The sequence below is a fragment of the Xiphophorus couchianus genome, chromosome 5, assembly GCF_001444195.1.
Source record: "Xiphophorus couchianus chromosome 5, X_couchianus-1.0, whole genome shotgun sequence".
Taxonomy (NCBI): domain Eukaryota; kingdom Metazoa; phylum Chordata; class Actinopteri; order Cyprinodontiformes; family Poeciliidae; genus Xiphophorus; species Xiphophorus couchianus.
Genome location: NC_040232.1, coordinates 40,467,183 through 40,490,653, shown reverse-complemented (window position 1 = coordinate 40,490,653; position 23,471 = coordinate 40,467,183). Strand labels below are relative to the sequence as shown.

General features: G+C 40.4%; 1 protein-coding gene across 3 annotated transcripts; it reads right to left on the bottom strand.

The window, feature by feature from the left end:
* Positions 1-84: 84 nt before the first annotated feature.
* On the bottom strand, positions 85-22,213 carry mnd1 (meiotic nuclear divisions 1 homolog (S. cerevisiae)). 3 transcript variants are annotated; one of them, XM_028019144.1, is made up of 8 exons: positions 21,704-22,213; positions 21,043-21,108; positions 16,165-16,222; positions 5,650-5,798; positions 3,690-3,764; positions 3,444-3,558; positions 1,791-1,835; positions 85-912 (listed from the first exon to the last, which is right to left on the bottom strand). In XM_028019144.1, exons 1-8 carry the CDS (start codon positions 21,704-21,706, stop codon positions 806-808), a joined length of 618 nt encoding a protein of 205 aa, XP_027874945.1. In that variant the 5' UTR covers positions 21,707-22,213; the 3' UTR covers positions 85-805. The 3 variants fall into 3 exon arrangements, with proteins under 3 accessions (XP_027874945.1, XP_027874946.1, XP_027874943.1); XM_028019145.1 differs by lacking the exon at positions 21,043-21,108; XM_028019142.1 differs by lacking the exons at positions 16,165-16,222; positions 21,043-21,108; positions 21,704-22,213 and adding an exon at positions 15,538-16,091.
* Positions 22,214-23,471: the final 1,258 nt, after the last annotated feature.

Here is a 23,471-nt window from a genome sequence, read left to right as displayed (position 1 = left end):
AGAGGAAACAGGGCAACAGTCATTTTAGATGCCTTAAGACAAGAGAGTTCCCTTTTTTCTACCTACAGAAAAGAATTGTGCAGCTCTGGTAGAAGAAATGCTTTAATGACAGATTTTGCATAGACATAAAATGGAAAATCTGGTGTAAAAAAAACAAAGTATCCAAAATTTAAACAGTGATAACCTCAGCTGGTACAAAGACTATGCAACTCATGCTCACTTTTTTTGTAATGAAATAACTTTATTGCACCTGAAGTAGTAAATATTTACAAAACTATTACTTAAACTTTTCTTCAACATTTTACTCTGGTATTTGTCCAACTGCATTAAATCAAGGCTGCTCAAAGGTGACTAAAATGGAAAATCTAAGAGGAACAGTACACTAGTACTTGATCCCAATTCATCTGTAGAAGACATGTAAATGCTCCAATTGAAGATCCAGATGCAATGAGAGTTGATTCTTTTCCATCATCAGTTTTCATTCAAACAGGTGCTTACTTACACCTGTTTACAGTCTGCTTACTTATTTAATCACAAGATGCCCCCCAACCCTGCCACTACTCAATTACTAATGCTTGACTGTCTTTTCCAGTTGCACCTATGCACCGTCTCTACTGATGAATCCATCTGGGTTAGCGAAATCACAAACGTCTCTCTTCAAGACGTTTGTGATTTCGCCAACTGAATCCTGCAGCATCATCTTTGCTCCAGGGAACACAGCAAAACTTGGAATTAAGTCACCAGGAAAACTGGGTTCAAACAAAATCTCTAATAAACATTTTTCTCTCTGTGGAGGATATCCCAATCAGTCCATGTAGTCAAAGTCCTCAGGGATGCCAAAGGCCTTGTTGATGCGGCTGTCATCAAAAGAAAACTTCTTTTTTGTCCAAGACTTGATAGCAAAAACATTGTCTGAAAGAAGAAATAATCCAATATTGATAAAACATAAAACCGACAAAAAGTATATAAAAGTAGTATACCCGAGCAGTGCTACCCCATTTTAAAGCAAAGTCACTTAGGAAACAGGAGAAAGATGTTTAATTCCTAGAAACTCCTGTAAAGTCCATAGACACAAAACCATTTGTGTCATCATTGAGGTTTTGGCTGGAGAGAATGGAGAACTACTCTTAGATATTAACTTACCTGCAGCATCTAGAAAAGATTTGGTTAATTATGGCAACAAATATATTGAAAATGAGGTACTCTGTTTCTGTTTTCCACTGTTGCTTAGCAATGTCAGAGAGGCAACAAAGGAGATATTTGCTGATGCAAAACAAAATACCTCTACAAAGTTTGCAAGTGCAAAAAGTCTGTTTTGCAGAAATTCCACCAATTAATACTAAATCCCACTAACACTTTTACCTTCTACTTCAGTCCTCTAGACAAAACAGAAGTGATGAAATGAGTCACATGCTTGTGTGGGCGGGTCTACAAATTCGGTTAAAGTTACAAACTGCAAAGAATTAAGATTTCATCAGCTAACTGCACCTAACGGCAGGACAGATGTTACGTACAGCAGGAAAATAAAATATGTTCTGTACATTTCAACAGATAATATGTACAAGTTTGTTTTGTGAGCTGATTTATTTGAATGTCAGTTAACTAAGGCTCAAAGACTTTTTTTCATAATCATAGGTAAACCACAAGGAAAGTAATGTTTCACATTCACTCACTGAAGTGGTTTGAACCAAGTTTACTTCAGCAAATTTGGAGATTTGTGTATCTTAATGTCACCAGTTATTACAGATAATATCTAGTTGTACAAAAAAAAAAACATATCAAGAACTTACCTGTCCACCTGGAGACAGCTTCTTTTGCTACAACATTTGACTCTCCTGAAAGACACATTTTGTCATCAGCATTTGCATTGCATTGTTTAAAGTTTATGTCGTAACAAATGGCTATGATTTTTGAAGAAGCAAGGTAAGCCTATGAAAGAACAAGTAGGGCATTTAAGGAGAAGCATGCAGCGGTGGTTTTCTCAACTCAATGTCTTAAAACAAACATCAACAACAGTGGTGGGTATGCCACAACAAAAAAAGTCATTGTCTCACTAACTATGCATCATATGGCTTTGATTATCAATTACATCTTGACGACTTCTTTTCGTGTTTACAAGCTGACTCATTGTCTCCAGAGACATGGCATCCACCTATTTTTCTTTAACACTGTAGTGGAGAGGTTTTCTATAGGATTTAGGTCATTTCGTTCAAGGAGTCTTAGACTCTAGTTACCATTCCCTGATGATGCCACCTTGATAAGATGCAGGATTGTTGTCCATGTAAATGAAATTAGGCCTGAATTGTTCATTCTGAGGCAATACGACTGGTTTAATGACATTATTCAGGTTGTATGTGCTTGTCAGTGTACCATTCACAAAGGGAATGGCAGTTCTGTATTGATTAGGTACACCTGGACACTTTGCACCACCTCCAACACAAGACTCATGAGTCTTGACTCCTGATTGTTCTCAGGAGAAGATCCTGAGAACTCAGTTTAGAAGCATTTAGAAGCAATTTAGAAGCATTGATCATCTCAACAAACAAATGTTATATTTATGTATCTGTGGTCTGTGTTAAAATATTAGCGTTTATAGGGCCCCTGAAGCCATGGGGGACCTTATGGAGCCGCTGTCTTAATTTGGCTTAAACAGAAGTGCAAATAATTGATATTCATTTTAATTGTATTTCTGATTTGATGTTTTTAAGACTCTACTGTATAGCTGTGGGTTTAAATACCATTTCACTGGCAATGCTGTCCTGTTACATATAACTACCCAGTAATATGTTTTACATTTCATGTCAACTTAGCTTCTTAATACAAAAATACGGTGGACCACCAGTGGACCGCCTCAGTGCCCTGACCACCAGGCTTAGCAAGTTTTCTGGGGGAAAACTTTTTGCTCATTGAGTGAACAAATGACCAAGCCTACACCTTATTAGCCCTTGTTTCTGCAAGAAGCCCTGCTATACAAAGAGATATTCTCAATAAACAGAAGGGTGTGTATGAAAGCTTTAGGGTGACATGTTGTGTGAATTTGCTGCTCACTCTACAGCAGGGGTGTCCAAAGTCGGTCCTGGAGGGCCGCCATCCTGTGTGTTTTAGTTCTCTCCCTGGTTTAACGCACCTGGATCCAATGATGGCTCATTAGAGGCCTTAGGAGAACATTGACAAGCTGAGAAGGTTGTTACTACAACCAGGGAGAGAACAAAAACATGCAGGATGCCGGCCCTTGAGGACCGACTTTGGACACGCCTGCTCTACAGACTCTTAGAAGACAACTGGCAGTAAACTAATAAACATCAGATGTGTGACGTTTCAAAATAGTCTTCTTGCTTTCTCTGAACGGGAAGAAAATATCAGTCTTTTAACATGTTCAAAACAATGATTAATCATGTAATCATTTGAACAAATTGTAAGGTAATGTGGGTGACTAGACTCACTCATCGCTTTGATGACGTCTGGGTCACACTCGCGGTACTTCTCCAGCTCGGCTTGCAGATTCGTTCGCTCTTCCCTCAGAGACTGCAGCTGCTTCAGCAGGGAGCTTCTTTCTTTCTACACACACACACACACACACGCCCACACACCCCCCCCGCCCCCCACACACACCCACAGCCTGTTAGACAGATTCTCATGCACTAAACTGGATGGCTGTGTGAAGGTTCTTTGATACCACTTGATCTTACCGTTCCTTCTCGTCCCACTTTTGACTTTTCCACTGTTTTCTCTACAGAAACTTTTCGCTGCTTTGCATCAGAAGCCTGTAAAAGAAACAAAAACAAGAAAACAACATCAAGCTTTCTATAAAGTCTTGAAGAGTCTGGAAATTTAAGAAGTTTAATTCAATATTTTCAAGGTCTAAATAATTCTAGAATTTATTTTAAATCTTATGCAGTTTCATAATTTATTCTGTGTTCTTTATTAATTATGAACAATATCTACATTTTAAAAAGTAAATTGATGCAATAAGAGCTTTAAAACTGTAGCTTAAATAATAGATGCAAAGTTTTATAGTTATCCATCCATCAGCCAGACTACCCATCACTTGTCCATATTATAATCTAACCTTCTGCCTATAAATTAATGCATGCCTGTCCATTCATCATTTTAAAGCCTGTGGGTTTTACAGGTACCATATGAAAGGGGTTTGAACTCAAACATTAACTAGAAAATGTGAAAAATATTTTTAATCACCATTAGGGCTGCAGCTAACGATTATTTTAGTGATTGGATAAAAGAGAAATAAAAAGCCCATTGTGCAGATTTTTCATTAAACCACTTGAGCCTTTTTTTATATGGTATCAGAAATACATGAAAATATGCAAATAAACAAGAATAACAATTTCTTGCCTAAATTGCAAGAACAGCATTCCTTTAGTGACACTTGATCATTTGTAGCAAATCATGCATCTGCAGCTAAAAAAAATACCTAAAAATTACACATATGAAAAGCACAGCCCTGTCTGCTGGACTTATAATTTTTGCACTTCTTTTGCTTCATTACTGCACTAGCTGTGCTGTTCTTTAAGTAAATGGATTTTTGAGTCCGTATTCTACATTTAATTGTTTACTAAATTAGTTGGCAATTATTTCAATAACTGATTCATCACAATTAACCGTTTCAGTCCAAATAATCATTATTATATTTTGTAAACAAATGGGTTATTCTCACCTGGAATGTAAAGGCACAACTAAAGTCATCCAAGTACCAAGCTGTGTTTGGGATGCAGCTAGCGATTATTTTAATAATCAGATTGATTTTCTACTAATAACATTAATAGAAAATATTTTTCACTATTTGACTCCACCAATATAATCAGTAATTTGCGCCGCTAATAAAATCTGAAGCCATCAGTGCAGCTATATGACTGTATGACAGCACATACTTGTAGGAAATTCACATTGTGCCACAACGCACTGTTGGTTTGCCTCTGAAAAAATGGCAGCTGACATTCTCTGCAGTTGCTAAATTAACATTACACCATCTGTCAACCAGGCAACCAAAGAGGGAAGTGGGTCATCACAGACCACAAGAGCGTCAAAGAGCAGCAGAGTGACTTTTATGCCACTAAAAACCTCCTACAGATGAGCAGAAAACCAAGACGTTTTCTCAGCTAAACTGAGAGAAATGAGTTACAATGTATTTTAAACTCTGATTTATCTGCCTTTAAAATAAATCAGAAAATGCCAGAACTGAGGTTCTGGCATTTTAAAGCACAACAACAAAATACAGATATTTACTGCCTCTTCTTGTGTCTTTTAGAAGTTTTTCTAAGCTATTTTCTGCATCCTGACCTCTTTACTGTAATCTACAGTTGGCAGCATCATTCTGAGCACAGAGAAGCAGACAAAAAAAGCCTGCTGGAAAATTAAATCTCATCTCCTCCCATCATCAGTTACAGATTTTACTAAAAATAAAGAAGTTATCTGTGAGTTATTCTGAGTTATCTGTTAGGTGTGTAGATGAGTCATCTGTTAGGTGTGTGCTAGTTAGCAGTATCAAGACACATTAAGGTATTAAGTGTTTTAAAATGTTCCGTCACACTATTCCTCAGTTTAAAATCATTTATAATAAATAGACTGTCAGAAAAAGAGACCTGTTGCTGCACACAACCTGTCAGCAGCAACACAAAAACCATCTGTCACCTGTTTCTTCAGCTCCTCCAGTTTGTGCTTGCGAGCATGTAAGGCCTTACTGGGAAAAGCCCAGTAGTAATTGGAGGTGCCGATTCGTTCGCAGTCCACCATGTTGTCATCCACCAGGCTCTGTAGCACTTCCTTCACAGTCATTGGAGCTGAAAGCAGAAAGGTTAGAGGACAACAGTCCAGGCATGCTTCTCTCAGGACATAAGGCTACTTGGAGATTTATAAAAGAACTACAAGGTCAGCCGTATTTGGCATCAGGGATAATATAGTGTTTTCCTGAGGATCATCACTGTCGGGTTTTACTTCTCCAGAGCTCTACTGGATCAGTTCTGGGATCCACAGCTATAGCCAGGTTGATGATTTAACAATGTGTCTAGAGAGTTTGCTGCATGAGCAGAAGTTACAGTACATCTTGAATGTTGTTAATGGTGAAATGTGATACTCTCATGCTTTGCTGGTTCCTTTCACACTGACAACAAAAGCTGCTGAGAGGAGGTAAAGCAGCAGCAGAAACACAGAGGGCCGCTTTAACACCAAACAAGCTCATGGTTGCTCAGGAAACTGGAAACATAAATATATTCTCAAACTAACATGGATGCACCATTGGACAAAGCAGGCAGCACTGTGAGGATCATGTTTTTGATTTCTTTTGTGCATTTAACACAATTTAGCCTGATCTGCTCTGTGAGAAACTCCAAAAGACACAGGTGGAGGCCTCAACAATCTCCTGGATCTATGACTACCTCACAAACAGACCACAGTTTGTGAGACTGAAGAACTGTGTGTCTAACCAGGTGGTCAGTAACAGAGGAGCAAAACAAGGCCCTATACTCTCACCATTCCTTTTGTCTCTGTACACTTCAGACTTCCAGCACAAGTCTGACATCCGTCATCTACAGAAATACTCAGATGACTCTGCAGTTGTCAGGTTTATCAGAGATGGACAAGAAGTTGAGTACAGAGAGCTGGTGGACCGCTTTGTGTCATGGTGTGGGAACAATCATCTCATCGTAATTTTGAACAAAACAAAGGAGATGATTGTTGATTTCAGGAGGAACAGGGTCAGATCAAATCCTGTTACCATCATGGAAAAAGAAGTGGAAGTGGTTGAGGAATATAAATCCCTCTGTGTTCATCTGGACAACAGACTGGACTGGAGAATCAACAGTGAAACGTCTATAAGAAGGGACAGAGCAGACTGGAGATTTTAATTATTTATGCATGATGTATTGCAATTGGGGCTGCCAACGTCAACGAGTGCGATTAATGAGAAAATTTTACTGCGTTAATATAACATAATGAAGATTAATCAAACTACTATTTGACCTAAAAGCCTCTGTGGCAGAGGGTTACCTACTTCAAAGCAGCACGTTGTCGACTCAACACACTGGGAGTAACACAGCAAACAGCAACAAAAGCTGAAATTTCTTCGACTTTCTTGTGTTTCGTCTCTAGCCCTCGAGTTCACATCTACGTGTACAAGCTCAAAATTTCACATGCATGAATTACGCCAGTCGCTCGGCTGGAGGGGAACAAGAGACTGCCGCCTCATCACACAAGTTCCAATTCTGACTTCCTTACAGCTTTCCTGAATATTAACGTCTGGAAAAATGAGAATAAAATGGTTTGAGATGTTAAATAATATTTTGGAAACATGCATACAGTGGCAGTTTTTGATATATGCTACCTAGGCAGCTGCCTAGGGCAGCATCAGTAAAAATTACATATATCATATATGTAAGTTGTGTCCTGAACAAGTTTACAACTACTTGCATGCATGAGTAGTGGAGTAAGTTTTCCTTAGTTGCTGAAAGGGGATTACATTACCTGCTTTCTCCTGCCGCAAAAAAAATTAAAAATAAAAAAATAAATATATATATTATATATGATAAATGCTTGCATTTTAGTTGGTTGGAATAGAGCAGAAGGGGCTTACACGCAGCACCATTCCTGCAAGAACCACAACTGTGGGAGTGTGATTAATCTGATTATTATATTTTTTAATTGATTGACACTACAAAATCACAAAATATTACCAAGTATTTTAGGCAAAACTGTCTTGTTATAAGTGACATAATCTGCCAATAGAACTAGTACTTCTTTCCCAACTTTAAGGAAATATTTATTTAAATCAAGCTCCTAGATCAGGGGTCTCAAACTCAATTTACCCGGTGGCCGCTGGAGGTAGAGTCTGGGTGAGGCTGGCATTCACACACACGGTCTCCTCAGCCGAACCTTTCTGATTGCCAATTACCATATTTGGCCGTAGTCAGGCGCTGTAACAGCCGTAATTGTGTAGTGTCTTTTTAAGATACTCTAGTATTGCTAATGATGTCAGAAGTATGCGCCACGGCTTCTCTGTAGAGAGCGTGGGAGAAACGTGCTAGACGGACATGTTAGCTCCCTAACTTTTTAGTAATGTTACGGGTTGTTTGGACGCTGCTCAATTTTCATGTCTGATAATATAGCAGCCGTTCAACCGGGCTTTGTAAGGTTGGTGAAGAGCGTATTTATTAAAGGACAACACTGGGGAATTCCCAGTACCAGTGTGGTTGTGAGTTTTTGACCGTCCTGACGAATCTGCCGCCTCCTCTCCTCCCTTAAACACAACCCAAGCGTTACATCGCCTAACCTTAATTACGTTACACTGATCAGCAACTTCCGGGTCTAGACTGGATGCTGAAGCACGTCAAGCGGGAGCGGCCGCGGAAATTGCGCATGTACCGCATGCAAATAATGACAAATAGAAAATGCAAATAGGCCCGGCCGATGTCCTGCCCCCGAGAGCAATATACTCCACCGTGATTGGTAAGTTCACACAACACTGAAAAGTGCCAAATATATCAAACTCGCGGGCCACACTAACATTAAACTTTCATATTAAGGCGGGGGCCACAAACTATCGTCCCGAGGGCTGCAGTTGGCCCGAGGGCCGCGAGTTTGAGACCCCTGTCCTAGATCTTGCTAAAAAGTTACTTGTAAGTTTGTTTTGTCTTATTTCAAGTGTATTAAGATATAAGTACTACAAATTAGACTAAAAATACTTTGTAGGATTTTGTGTTTATGCAGTGTGTTTGCAAGTATTAAACCTCTAGCACATAATAAATCATTTAGAATATTTAGAGTTAAAATAATGTTTCTCATCTTAGGATCAACCATCAGTTCCAACAGCCCTATTCTCATCCTAACTCTTCCCCATAGGCTTGGCAGCTGCTCCAGGGCACAGTTACAGAAACAAATTGATTCTATAGAAAATTGCAATTCCACTTTTGAGAGTGCACTCTAAAAAGTGTACTCTAAAAATACACTATTTAGAGAACACTTTAGAAAGTGTATTTGGGCTATAGTTCATCTTATGGACTTATTTACATCAAATCAAACTTAATTCTTTTGCGTTAGTTATGACAACTTTCTTTCATGTGTTCAATTAGTTACAAGTTACAAATCTTTAACTTAAGGGAACTTTTAACTTTGACTTTTCTATTTTTTTTCTAGAATAAGCATGCTGCTAACACTGACTCTAAATTAATCTACAATACAGACCAAACCTTTGGACACACCTTTTAATTCAATGAATTTCCTTTATTTTCCATGACTATTGACATTGTAGATTCACACTGAAGGCATCAAAACTATGAATACCACATGTGGAAATATGCACTAAACAAAAAAGTGTAAAAAGACTGAAAATACCCCTTATATTCTAGTTTCTTCAAAGTAGCAACCTTTTGCTGTGATTACTGCTTTGCACACACTCTGCATTTTCTTGATGAGCTTCAAGAGGTCGTCACCTGAAATGGTTTTCACTTCATAGGTCAACCTGCCCTGTCAGGTTAATAAGTGGGATTTCTTGCCTTATAAATAGTCATGAAAATAAAGAAAACCCATTGAATTAGAAGGTGTGTCCAAACTTTTGGTCTGCACTGTACTTGTGACTGAAGTAGAAATAAATTTTTGATTTTTCAAAATATCTTTAGCTGAAAGAAACTGATTTGCATAAAACCAGTGAGCAATTTTAAACTGAGTGATGCTCACCTGCGTTCCCTCAATCTCAACATAACTTTATAGATAGCAGAACCATCATAAACATGTTGAGCAGTTGTTGGATTCTGGGGTTTTGGGGTTTTTTTCGTGTCTGGGTCCTTTGTTCGGCTAGTCACTAACCTTCCACCAGATGGCGGCACAGACTGCTTTTCCTGGCGGGGCGTGCCAACCTCCAACAGGCATCTCCTCATCATCTCTGGAGCTCAAGAGGAGCTGACTGCCGGTTCTTCGATGCCTGAGTGTTTGCCAGCAATGGTAGTCAGAGCGCTCCAGTGAAAGCTCTTTGTTCACTTGAGTAACTTCCCGAGTAATTCCTCTCGTTGTTCTCCTCCTCCAGGTGTCCTCCTCGAGACGCTGAGTTCCTTTGTTAAGGGAATTTTTCCCCCTGGTTTTCCGGAACCCATTCCCTCGTGACGCCGTGGAGATTACCCACTGGTTGCCCGAGTCCCCGCACCTTCCCTTGGAAACGCCGTTCGTCAGTCGGAACACTCCTCTGTCTCCAGCCCACCAGAGCCTGCCTGTCCGCCTTCCGCCGCCAGCTTCTGGACCCAGCTGGTTCTCAGATAAGCCCGGACCCATTGAGAAAATCCTTTGGACTAAACGACCTCGATCCAACAGTTAAACCCTTCCGGACTTTCACCATCTACTCTGCAAGTAAGATCAGTCCGTTTCTCATTCCCTCACTCCCTTTTCCGACGCTCTCGAACTCACCTTCTCTCTGTTGCCTCCATAGTGTGCCGCATTTCCAGAGAGCCGTATTTCTTGGAGCAGGCGCACCTCTGCTGATTTTCTGATTATTCAATAAACCATTTTTACTGATTATCCATTTCCCTGTGGTGGTCTGCATGTGGGCAAGAAAAGTAAACCCCAACATGACAGAACACTCAGGCCAAAATCCTAGCCCAGCAGACGCCATTAGGAAAACTCTTACAGAGCAACATGCACTATTACAATCCCATGAATCAGCCCTCCAGGAACTTAATACCCGTCAGATCGAGACCAATCGATGGTTGAACGAATTAATGAATTTTTTGCAAAACTCTGTTCCACAGTCTCCAGCTCCCGAACCTACCCCAGCTCCAGATCCAGATCCTCCAGTCCGTTCCACGTTTTCGGAGATCCACCCACCGACGCCAGAAAGATTTTCTGGGGATTTGGACAAATGCAAAGGTTTTATTTTACAATGTTCCATAATTTTCAATCACTCTCCGCAAAGGTTTGTCCATGATAGCGCCAAAATTGCCTACGTCCTTTCTCTCTTGTCGGGCCAAGCGCTGAGTTGGGCCGAGGCCAGGTTCCCCTCGCCCACCGATTATGATTGCACCTTTGAGGAATTTTTAAGAGAGTTTAAGCAGGTGTTCAGCCACGATCATGATAAAATTTTTCACTCCAGAGAATTATGAAGAATTAAACAGGGACAGCGAACGGTGGCCGACTTCGCCATCAAGTTCAGAATAAAAGCAGCAGCTTCTGGCTGGAATACCGCCTCTTTAAAGAGCGCGTATTTTCACGCTTTGAATAAGTCTATCAAAGACGAATTAGCCACGCTCGACGAACCAGCAACCCTAGAAGAGCTAATAAGTCTAACAATTCGCTTAGACTCAAGATTACCATCCAGAGCTAAAGAGAGAAATTGTAGAGACACTCCCGTAAGAGTTTCCACCGCTTCCTTACCTCTCAGATCCGATTCAGCTCCTCCCGGCTCTTCAGAAACTGAGCCTATGCAAATCGGCTGAACTCGCCTCACCCCGCAGGAACGACATAAAAGAATGACCTCTCGCCTATGTCTTTATTGCGGGCTCCCCGGTCATTTTATCTCCCCGCTCACTGTCCTGAGCGATTAAACCCTCAGGTCCGCCAGTAGGGGCAAGGAGGGTGGCGGACCATCAACAGAATAACGACTCTCCTCGCTTGCTATTACCGGCTACCCTGATCCATGAAGACCAATCTCTCCAGTTGTCCGATTTAGTCGATTCAGGTTGTGAGCAGGACCTAATAGACACCACTTTAGTTCAGCAGTTGGCCATCGAAACCATTCCCCTCACCGCTCCTCTTCGATTCACCGCTATCGACAGCCAGGCCCTTCCTCAGATCACCCATCAGACCAAGCCTATACAATTAGTCATTTCCGGAAACCATGGAGAATTTATTTCCTTCTTTGTTTTTCCCTCAGCTAACTCCCCTATAATCCTCGGCTTCAATTGGCTTCAACGACATAATCCTCACATTAACTGGGCTAACCGTCATGTCGAATCGTGGTCCACGTTCTGTCACTCATCCTGCCTCTGTTCTGCAGTTCCACCAGGTCCGTCACCGTCTGAGCCGAAACAAGTGCATCCTCCCGATCTGTCCACAATTCCACCTGAATATCACGATTTAGCTCCAGTTTTCAGCAAGGCCAAAGCTCTGTCTCTTCCTCCTCACAGACCCTATGATTGCGCAATAGATCTCCTTCCTGGTGCACCTCTTCCTTCCAGCCACCTTTACAACATTTCCCGACCAGAACGCGAAACTATGGAAAAGTACATAAAAGACTCATTAGCTGCCGGCGTTATCCGCCCGTCCTCCTCTCCATTACGGGGGGGTTCTTTTTCGTGGGCAAGAAGGACGGCTCTCTCCGCCCTTGCATTGATTATCGTGGGTTGAACCAGATCACTGTAAAAAACAAGTATCCCTTGCCCCTGTTGTCCTCCGCCTTTGAACCGGTCCATGGTGCTACAATTTTTTTCTAAATTAGAACTCAGAAATGCCTATCACCTACTCCGTATTCGTCAGGGGGATGAGTGGAAGACGGCATTCAAGACACCCCTCGGTCACTTCGAATATCTAGTCATGCCTTTTGGCTTATCAAACGCCCCAGCATTTTTTTCAAGCTCTCGTCAACGACGTTCTGAGAGATTTTCTGAATGTTTTCGTTTTTGTGTACTTGGATGACATTCTCATTTATTCCAAGAACCTCACAGAACACAGACAACATGTCCGGCTCGTCCTCCAACGCCTACTAGAGAATAAACTGTTTATTAAAGCGGAGAAGTGTGAGTTCCATAAAGAATCTGTCTCCTTCCAGGAGTTCGTTCTAGAAGGCAGACAGGTAAGGCCCACGGAGGAGAAGATCAAGGCGGTTTTGGACTGGCCCATTCCCGAGACGCGGAAGCAACTTCAGAGGTTTCTAGGCTTCGCTAACTTCTATCGCAGATTTATCCGCAACTACAGTCAAACTGCCCAACCGTTAACAGCTCTAACGTCCTCCAAGATCCACTTCAGTTGGACCCCAGAAGCAGATAAAGCATTTGTGAAACTCAAGAGTCTTTTTTCCAGAGCACCTGTGCTAGTCCAACCAGACCCCACGAAGCAATTTATTGTTGAGGTTGATGCTTCTGATTCTGGGGTCGGGGCGGTGCTGTCTCAAATTTCTGCTTCTGACAACAAGACTCACCCGTGTGCTTTTTTTCTCCCATAGACTATCCCCCCTGGAGTGCAACTATGACGTGGGTGACCGCGAATTATTGGCCATAAAGCTGGCCTTGGAGGAGTGGCGGCACTGGCTGGAGGGGGCGGAACACCCAGTACTAGTTTGGACTGATCATAAAAATTTGTCCTACCCCCAATCTGCTAAGAGGCTCAATCCACGTCAGTCCCGCTGGTCACTTTTTTTCTCTAGATTCAACCTAGCCATTTCCTTTCGTCCCGGTTCCCGCAACATCAAACCCGACGCTTTGTCCTGAGTCCACTCTCCAGACGACACTGATAAGGTTCCTGCCTCTATTCTTCCCCCCAGTTGCACTGTAGCCGCAGTGACTTGGGAAATAGAGGATTTAATTAAACAAGCCCAACAATCTGAACCTACCCCAGAGTCATGTCCGTCTAACAGGATCTACGTTCCCTCCACGATTAGAGCCCGGTTTATTAATTGGATTCACGCCTCCAAATTTTCAGCACACCCAGGTATAAGTCGCACGCACCATTGCCCTTATTAACCGCCGGTTCTGGTGGCCGTCCATACACAAGGATGTCAAAGAATACATTCTGGCCTGCTCCATCTGTTCAAGGAACAAACCGTCCCATCGACCTCCTTCGGGCTACCTCCAACCTCTACATATTCCCAGCCGTCCCTGGTCCCACATATCCATAGACTTCATCACTGGCTTACCTCCCTCCAAAGGTATGACAACCATACTCACCATCATTGATCATTTTTCGAAAGCCTGTCATTTAGTTCCTCTCAGGAGGTTACCCAATGCGTTTCAGACCACCCAGTTGCTTGTGAAACACGTTTTCTGTTTGCATGGAACCCCGCAGGAGATCCTGTCGGACCGCGGGCCTCAGTTCATCTCCCGGGTCTGGAGGAGTTTCTGTTCTGCACTTGAGGCTAAAGTCTCTTTAAATTCAGGTTTTCACCCTCAAACTAATGGCCAGACAGAGCGCATGAACCAGGAATTAGAGTCGACCCTCCGCTGCTTCACATCTACTGACTGGAGTCAATTCCTTCCATGGGTGGAGTATGCTCATAACAGTCACACCTCCGCTGCCACAGGTTTTTCACCGTTTGAAGTTTCCTTAGGATACCAACCACCGCTGCTCTCCTCTGAGGAAAAGGACATTTCTGTGACTTCTGTGCAACATCACATCCGTCGCTGCCAAAGGGTTTGGAGAAGTACGGTCCACGCCCTCAACCACACAGCGGAGCAAAACAAGCGCCAAGCAGATTGCAAAAGGATCCCGGCCCCCGTCTACACTTCAGGTCAGAGAGTACGGTTATCCTCACGTAACACACCGCTGAAATCCATGTCGAAAAAACTGTCTCCCAGGTTTATCGGCCCATTCGAGATCACATCGGTAATCAGCCCGTCTGTGGTTCGTCTTCACCTCCCTTCTACCATGCGCATACATCCAACCTTTCACGTTTCACAGATTAAGCCCGTACAGGCCAGCAAGCTGTGCCCTCCTTCCGAGCCCCCTCCTCCCGCCCGAGACGTTGATGGCCATCCGGCCTATTCTGTCCGCCGTATCGTGGACTCCCGTCGGCGGGGTCGTGGTTGGCAGTACCTCGTTGACTGGGAGGGCTACGGTCCGGAGGATCATTCCTGGGTCCCCGGCTCATTCCTTTTGGACCCGTCCCTTATTGCTGATTACCGTTGCTCTCTCCCTTCTTGGCCGCCAGGTGGCGACCGTCGAGGGGGAGGGTACTGTTGGATTCTGGGGTTTTGGGGGGGTTTTCGTGTCTGGGTCCTTTGTTCGGCTAGTCACTAACCTTCCACCAGATGGCGCCACAGACTGCTTTTCCTGGCGGGGCGTGCCGACCTCCAACACACCTGTTCGACATCTCCTCATCATCTCTGGAGCTCAAGAGGAGCTGACTGCCGGTTCTTCGATGCCTGAGTGTTTGCCAGCAATGGTAGTCAGAGCCCTCCAGTGAAAGCTCTTTGTTCACTTGAGTAACTTCCCGAGTAATTCCTCTCGTTGTTCTCCTCCTCCAGGTGTCCTCCTCGAGACGCTGAGTTCCTTTGTTAAGGGAATTTTTCCCCCTGGTTTTCCGGAACCCATTCCCTCGTGACGCCGTGGAGATTACCCACTGGTTGCCCGAGTCCTTCCCTTGGAAACGCCGTTCGTCAGTCGGAACACTCCTCTGTCTCCAGCCCGCCAGAGCCTGCCTGTCCGCCTTCCACCGCCAGCTTCTGGGCCCAGCTGGTTCTCAGATAAGCCCGGACCCATTGAGAAAACCCTTTGGACTAAACGACCTCGATCCAACAGTTAAACCCTCCCGGACTTTCACCATCTACTCTGCAAGTAAGATCAGTCCGTTTCTCATTCCCTCACTCCCTTTTCCGACGCCCTCGAAATCACCTTCTCTCTGTTGCCTCCATAGTGTGCCGCATTTCCCGAGAGCCGTATTTCCTGGAGCAGACGCACCTCTGCTGATTTTCTGATTATTCAATAAACCATTTTTACTGATTATCCGTTTCCCTGTGGTGTTCTGCATGTGGGCAAGAAAAGTAGACCCCAACATGACAGCAGTAGGTATAGCTGTAACTATACTGTTTAAAACAAATACACTGAACATATTTCTATTTGAAATGAGGGTATTAACATAGTTAAGGAGTGGTTTTAACTCTGACATGATTCAGGTAAACACTTCAGAGCTCTGGAAAGAAAAACAACCTGCTTGACTTAATTACGTTCCCTGCAAGTCTCAGCAAGAACAATGTCTGTGTGTAGAGAACATTAAATCCCTCCTATGTATTCACACTATTTGTATATATTGCATTACTATCAGACTTTAAATGTTACAACTCACATCTTCTGAATATAACATGTACACACCTTCATAGTGTTAATTCAACAGGATTCATGTAGTCCTGTAGTCACCCCCTTATGAAATATTTTTGATTTAGATTTTTTTCTGTTTACTGTAATTAATTTTTTTTTAAAGTGAAAGTGACTTTCTTTTGAAAACTGTTTATATTTACTCACCAATGCCCTTTGACTTGGGAGCAATCTTCTCAATGTCTTTAAGCTGAAACACGTCCTTCTAAAAGAACAAAAAAAAACATGTTTAAGAACTTCTTACTGGTTATATGCAGGAGGAAGAAGACATTTAACTTCTGTCTACATGTGGATCAGTTTATATTTAGGTTTTATGGATGCTATTACAGGAATATGGACAATAATTGTTTTTTGTGACATTAATCCCCAGGGTTTTTTTTATTTTTATTAATCCCCAGGTTGTGCTGGGTATGTTTCCTGTAACCATGCAATTAAAATACTTAAAGGAAATTTAACTGTGGCTCTAAAAAAAGATTAGAAATTTTTTAGACCATCACTCACATAGTTTAAGTGTTTTACATTAAAATAGAATACAAATAATTCTAAAAATATTTTGGAAATATTCCAGTTTGTTAAAATAGAATTTACTACAAAAAATATTCACTCCCTCGGATGTGCTACCATTTTTATTGCTTTTGCAAAACAATCATTAAACTTTGGCTCTTTTGACAAAGAAAAATACAAAAAAAAAAACCTATAACATCAAAGTGAAAACCGATTCCCATAAAATAACGACAGGTAAAAAATATTTAACATCCATTCAGTTTCTAACACTCTTGTCCCTAGTGGGGTCAGGACCGGTGCTGGTGTCTATCTCCAGTGAACGTTCCGGGCAAGAGGCGGGGTCACCCTGGACAGGTCACCAGTCTGTCGCAGGGCAAAACAGAGACAGACAGGACAAACAACCATGCACATACACACTCACACCTACGGACAATTTAGAGAAACCAATTAACCTTACAGTCATGTTTTTGGACTGTGGGAGGAAGCCGGAGTACCCGGAGAGAACCCACGCATACACAGGGAGAACATGCAAACGCCATGCAGAAAGACTCTGGGCCAGGAATCAAACCCAGGACCTTCTTGCTGCAAAGCAACAGTGCTACCAACTGCGCCACTCTGCAGCCCAATATTTAATATATTAACATAACATAATGATGTCATCTCAAAATGAGTAGAATGGAGATCATTGAAGTGAGTGAAGTGATTGTGGTTTAAGAGACACTCACTGGTTCATCAGTATGTCATTATAGCATGAAGGCTAAAGAACACTCATAGAAAAGGCTATTGAAAAGTATCAGAAACAAAAAACCTCTAATGCAATAAACATCCCCCAGAATTCAGGCAAATCCATCATCTAGAAAAGCAATGAATATGGTCCATGTGTAAATCTCTTATATTTAAATTATTTCTACTTGTCCTTATTTTTGTAGAAATCAGTTTTCACATGAGGGATTTTTTTGTAAATGTTTTTATCAAAAATGTTGTTGATCATGAGTGATTTGTAAATCAATAAAAGAATAAAATATCCAAGGAGCTGAATACATTTTTAGAGGCACTGTAAAATTACAAGACAAAACCAAATTTAACTAGGTCTTAATTTTTTATGTAATTATAGTTTGTTCTAAAATCTAAATTGCTATGTGAAGTGGTAAAGGCCAATTCATATTTCATCCACCATAGATTAGTAATGTTGAACAAAAATAAACCTGTGAGGAAATAAAATGAAGAGGCAAGATGATTCTCTGCTGAGGGAAAATATTTATATTCCCTAAAATGAGTTGAGCTGAAAAAAATGCAGGGTTTCCCCCAGTTTGTTACAGGCCTGGTGGGTCCGCCATGCTTTACATGCCCCCCACCAGGCTAAGCATTGTGTGTTTTTGTTTTTATTAAAAAGAAAATTGTTTATTTTTATTTTTTATTTTAAATAAGCCAGATTGCAAGCGTCTCTTCTGTGGTGAGCATTTCACTGGCAGGGCAAAATTATTCCTGAAATAGTTTATTTTTTGCGGCGACACAATGTATATCAAATGCTTTGTCAACTTAAAGTCAGGTAGAGCTGCTGCGGGGCCGCACAGAGAACAGAAAGTCCCATGAACCTCAGGCAACGAAAGCAGTCTCTGTGGTGCTTATTAAAAACTCAACAGACACGAAGTAGAAGAGATACTAAAGCCACATAAATTAAACCTCCCCTTTGCTCCTCTACATCCAGCAGCATAGTTGAGCTGTGCAGCGGGTCTAGCTCATCATGCAGGGCCAGTCCAATGTTGAATGAGGCCTTGAGCAGAATTTGACTTAGGGTCCCCTGTTGCTGCAAACATCAACACCTCTAACATCATTTCACCATGGGGGCCTAGTTTAATTGGCCAAGCAGTCAAATGTAATTGTAGTTTACTAAGATGTATTTGTGAACAAACAACTAAAACTCAAAGATTAAACTGAGACCATCGGATGGTTGCTATGGTAACAAAACAATCCAACTATGAAGATTGTTCTTTGAAGTACATTTGCCAGCTCCTTAAAATCTTAGATTTAAATGATATATAATTTAAAATATTTTAATTTATTTATGCTGAAACAATTAAATCAAATTTAACAGAATTGATATTCTCTTAGTTCATTTATTCCTTGGGTCGGTTCTAAATGTGATCAGCATTACATAATGTTTTTAGATCCACTAACTGATTAATTTGGATTTAACAAAAGAGCAAATAATTGATATTTACTGTATTTTACTTGTATTTTTTAAATTATTTGTTGTTTTTAAAATTCTATAGCTGTGGGTGTAAGTATTGCCGGCAATGTTTTCCAGTAACATAATTATTTATTATTTATTTATTATTCCTTTATTTAATCAGGTAAACCCCATTGAGATCTAGATCTCATTTTCAAGAGGGACCTGGGCAAAAAATTTGCAATACATAGCAACCTGGTTTCAAGATAAATAAATTACTCAGTAATATTTTACAGTTCCTGTCAACTTAACATCTTTTAATACAAAACCCCGCTACACGACCTCAGTGCACCGACCGCCGAGCTTAGCAAGATCTCTAGGAAGGGTCAAATCATTGGCATGCATCAAGCAGAGAAAACATCTAAGGAGATTACAGAAACTACTAGAATTGGGTTAAGAACTGGCCAACGCATCATTAAAAACTGGAAGGATGTTGGGGAACCATCGTCTTCCAGGAAGAAATGTGGTCGGAAAAAAATCCTGAATGATCGTGATCGGCGATTACTTAAACGTTTGGTCAAATCAAATCGAAGAAAAACAACAGCAGAACTCAGGAGTATGTTTAATTGTGAACGCAAAAGCATTTCCACACACACAATGCGAAGGGAACTCAAGGGGTTGGGATTGAACAGCTGTGTAGCCGTAAGAAACCCTCTAATCAGTAAGGCTAACCAGAAAAAAAGGCTTCAGTTTGCTAAGGAGCATAAAGATTGGACTCTGGAGGAGTGGAAGAGGGTCATGTGGTCTGATGAGTCCAGATTTACCCTGTTCCAGAGTGATGGGTGCATCAGGGTAAGAAGAGAGGCAGGTGAAGTGATGCACCCATCATGCCTAGTGCCTACTGTACAAGCCTGTGGGGGCAGTGCTATGATCTGGGGTTGCTGCAGTTGGTCAGGTCTAGGTTCAGCAACATTGTGTGCCCAAAGAATGAGGTCAGCTGACTACCTGAATATACTGGATGACCAGGTTATTCCATCAATGGATTTTGTCTTCCCAAATGGAACGGGCATATTCCAAGATGACAATGCCAGGATTCATGGGGCTCACATTGTGAAAGAGTGGTTCAGGGAGCATGAGACATCTTTTTCACACATGGATTGGCCACCACAGAGTCCAGACCTTGACCCCATTGAGAATCTTTGAGATGTGCTGGAGAAGGCTTTGCGCAGTGGTCAGACTCTCCCATCATCAATACAAGATCTTGGTGAAAGATTAATGCAACACTGGATGGAAATAAATCTTGTGACACTGCAGAAGCTTATTGAAACAATGCCACAGCGAATGCAGGCTGTAATCGAAGCTAAAGGCGGTCCAACAAAATATTAGAGTGTGACCATTTTTTGGTGGCGACTTTTTTTTGGCCAGGCAGTGTATTAGCATTAGTTCCTCATTTCCAATAGCAGTGCTGCTTTTCAAACAAGCAATTCAATATAAAAAAAAAATGTGATTACTAAGACCAGATTTATATAATTTTTATGTTTTTTTTTCTAAAATATAAATCAATAAAATGTTATTGGTACTGCACCTTCCAGCAACAACGCATTTCAAAGTGTTTTACATCATAATAATGCAAAAATACAAAGTCAAGTACCATTGTTACGCATCAGACTGTTGATTAACTTTCCATTGATTGTGTTTTAAAAGCAACTCAGTCAAAAAGGGAACACGGTAACGGTGACTGAAGTTTATTTAAGTATTTTAATTTTGATTGCTTAATTAATGATTAATGAAAGGAATTGTATCAATGTAATGAGTTTTGCTTCATCAACGGTGAAAACAATTGTAATTTTTATTTCTTGTTTAGCTCTTACGGTGGTTGATGACATACAAGGATGGCTTTAATAAATCACCATTTTACCATCAGTCCCAGCCTTCTCAAAGTTGACTGAATGCTACAGTAAGGTTTTTAGTCACATTTTACACAACAAACTGAAAAGATCTTTCATTTCTCTTCTTTCTAGACTCTTCCACCGGCTTCCTACTCTCACTACAAATTATATCATCTGAATACTCACCCCATCAGGAGACCTGATATGACAACCTCTCCATCATCATCAACATCATTTTTAACAATAATTTGTCTCTATTGAGACAAATTGACTGAAAGGCAGTATAATATTTCAGGCTTTAAGAATTTTTGTCAGAATATTGTACAGCATTTACAAACAAAAGAGTGAAGATGGTTTCGTTGTACTTCAGTGTGTAACTGCTGTAAGTTGGACTGGAACAGTAGAATTTTTTTCATGCCATGAATAAGAGTCATTTATTTCACCAGTGACTGAAAAACTTACTGATTCAAAAAAAATCTCCATCATCCGAGTTCTCTTCTCTTCCAAACTGAGTCCTTTCTTTTTTGACTGCAACAGATCCAAATGATGATCCCAAAACATTAGAAACCAATAAATCACCAACAAATTGCTTCCTGTGTAATTAATCTACAGTTTAAATAATCACCAAAACACATCCATCTGAACTATAAGCATACTTGATTTTAATTTAGTGGATTGGTACATTTTAGAGGTAAATTAAGATAAGTTGTTTTGTCTCGTCTGTTCCGTCTTAGAATGATTTGCAGTCATTTTACGGTTTTCTATTAGCCATCACCATTACTAGTACTCTATATAACAAACTATAACTATTTAGCTTAATGTAATTTTTCCCCTTTGACGAATTTGCCTCTCTGAATATGGTTGGCGACATGACGAATGTGGCGTCTACTCTTTCTTTTTAACTTAACGTTGACTTTAGATTTAGCCCCGTAAAATAGATAGCCATCAGTCATTGTCACCATTAGGTTTGTGAAAAATATCTTCTGGGTTTTAGTTGGTAAACAGCAGACAGTCGGGTGGCGTTTCATTATAATCTAGCTTGAAAAAGAACTCGTTGCTGGCTAGGTTCACGAATGCCTCAAACGCTGATCATCAATTCCGAACTAAGAAAACATTTACTTACCATTTTCAGGCGGGACTGCACCAGTTACACCGGTAACAACGTTTGGGTAGTTTAACCGCAATATATCAGTATATATATTCAGTTTATCTCTAATCCAAACGACAAAAACATCGCCTGGGTGCTACTGAATTTCCCGCGATACAGTGTCAGGGGTGAATGCTGCATTCAAGTCTACTCGTAAATTCTCACACTACCATTTAACACAGACGTGTGGAAAAAACTGGACATTTTTGTTAAAATGAAGTGACTGAGAATCATAAGGGAAACTGAAAGTAACTCTTTTAACTAGTGAAAAGTGGTACTATACGTCTAGATGATCTACATAAAGTTTTTTTCCCCAATCGTCCTTGAAGGCATCAGCTTGATCATCTATTCTAGTGCTGCCCTCTTATGCATTAAAGTAGCAACATCGCAATATAAAAATTATTTTTCTTTAAATTACAATTTTTTTCCTCCTTACACTAGTTCTCCCCCATGAAGCCAAACGTTTTTTCCAGTTGGCACTTTGATTCAATTTGGAATTACAAATATATACAAGACAAAAAAAACAACTACTTTACAGTCTTGTGTAGAAACTGAATGACTGACATCAGGAACACAAATACAATTGTGTGTTTCAAGATTGTTTATGGTAAAGCCCTTAAAACAAATGTGGATCCTACTTTACATCATGTTTATATACATATCACATCTTCTAGATCTGCAAGATAACCACCAAAGTGTAACTAGCACTTGCAGAGATACTGAAAAGACATAAGCGCATATTAGGATAAGTGAAGGTTATTAAAGCTAAGCAGTCCTGGAACCAGAGATGCAAAGTGAAAGCCATATTTCAGCAAGGTGGAAAAAAGTATTCAAACAGGATTTCTGCACATCTGGATCCCAGGTACATCATGTACACATGTATGCATAGCTGATGCCTATAGAGATCTAAACACTATCACAAACAAACAGTTAAATAATACATGAATATTTAGATGTGTCAGTTTATTTTGAAGCAATCCATGAAATATGATGCTAAAGTATTTATTTAAAAAAATAACACATTTGTTGCCTGACTGTTTAAATTATTTCATGGTTCATTGCTGAAGTATTGAGGGCAAATGTTCAATAAAGAAGTTGTGGAATATTTATAAGTGAACATAATAACACAATTGTCTCCATCCTGTTGTCGAATATCATAAAATATCACTTGTGGTATGAGCCAAAGTGACAGTAGGCTAATATTTTCCAGTGGACTTTAATTTAATCACGATTCAAGTTTTATTTTAAAATGTACACTTTTATTGACTTGTACAATTAATAATAAATTACGCTTGTCTAATCAATACATTTTGAAATATTGAATGAATTTATTACAGTTGGCTTGTGGCATTTTTGACCCTCATACAATACACAGAGAACAAATTAACTAAATAAATATCAAAATAATTTTAATGGATCTTAAAATAGAACACTTTAAAATTAAAAAATTACATAATTAAACCATTATGTTTTTAATTAAACCATTATGTTTTAAAAAATCCATGATACATTTATTTATCATCTGTATATCCAATTTAATTTTAATTATATAATTTAAATATTTATTCATGTCACTCATTGCGATCCATTCAGGTCAATATCAGGTGTTTGTGATATAAATGCATGCATTTTGTTTTCTTAAAACCAATCAAGAAATCAACTCTACTTAAAATTATAACAGACTCAAATAACTGTTTTTAATGGAAATATTAAAAACTCAAACTGTGGAGGCATTTTAAGTGAT

Coding starts and splice junctions, on each gene's coding strand:
- mnd1 (XM_028019142.1), bottom strand. CDS start 15,811: ATGTCAGAGTTAAAACCACTCCTTAACTATGTTAATACCCTCATTTCA. Junction 3,765..5,649: donor TGGAGGAGCTGAAGAAACAG/GTGACAGATGGT, acceptor TTTCTTTTACAG/GCTTCTGATGCAAAGCAGCG. Junction 913..1,790: donor AGCTGTCTCCAGGTGGACAG/GTAAGTTCTTGA, acceptor TTCTTCTTTCAG/ACAATGTTTTTGCTATCAAG.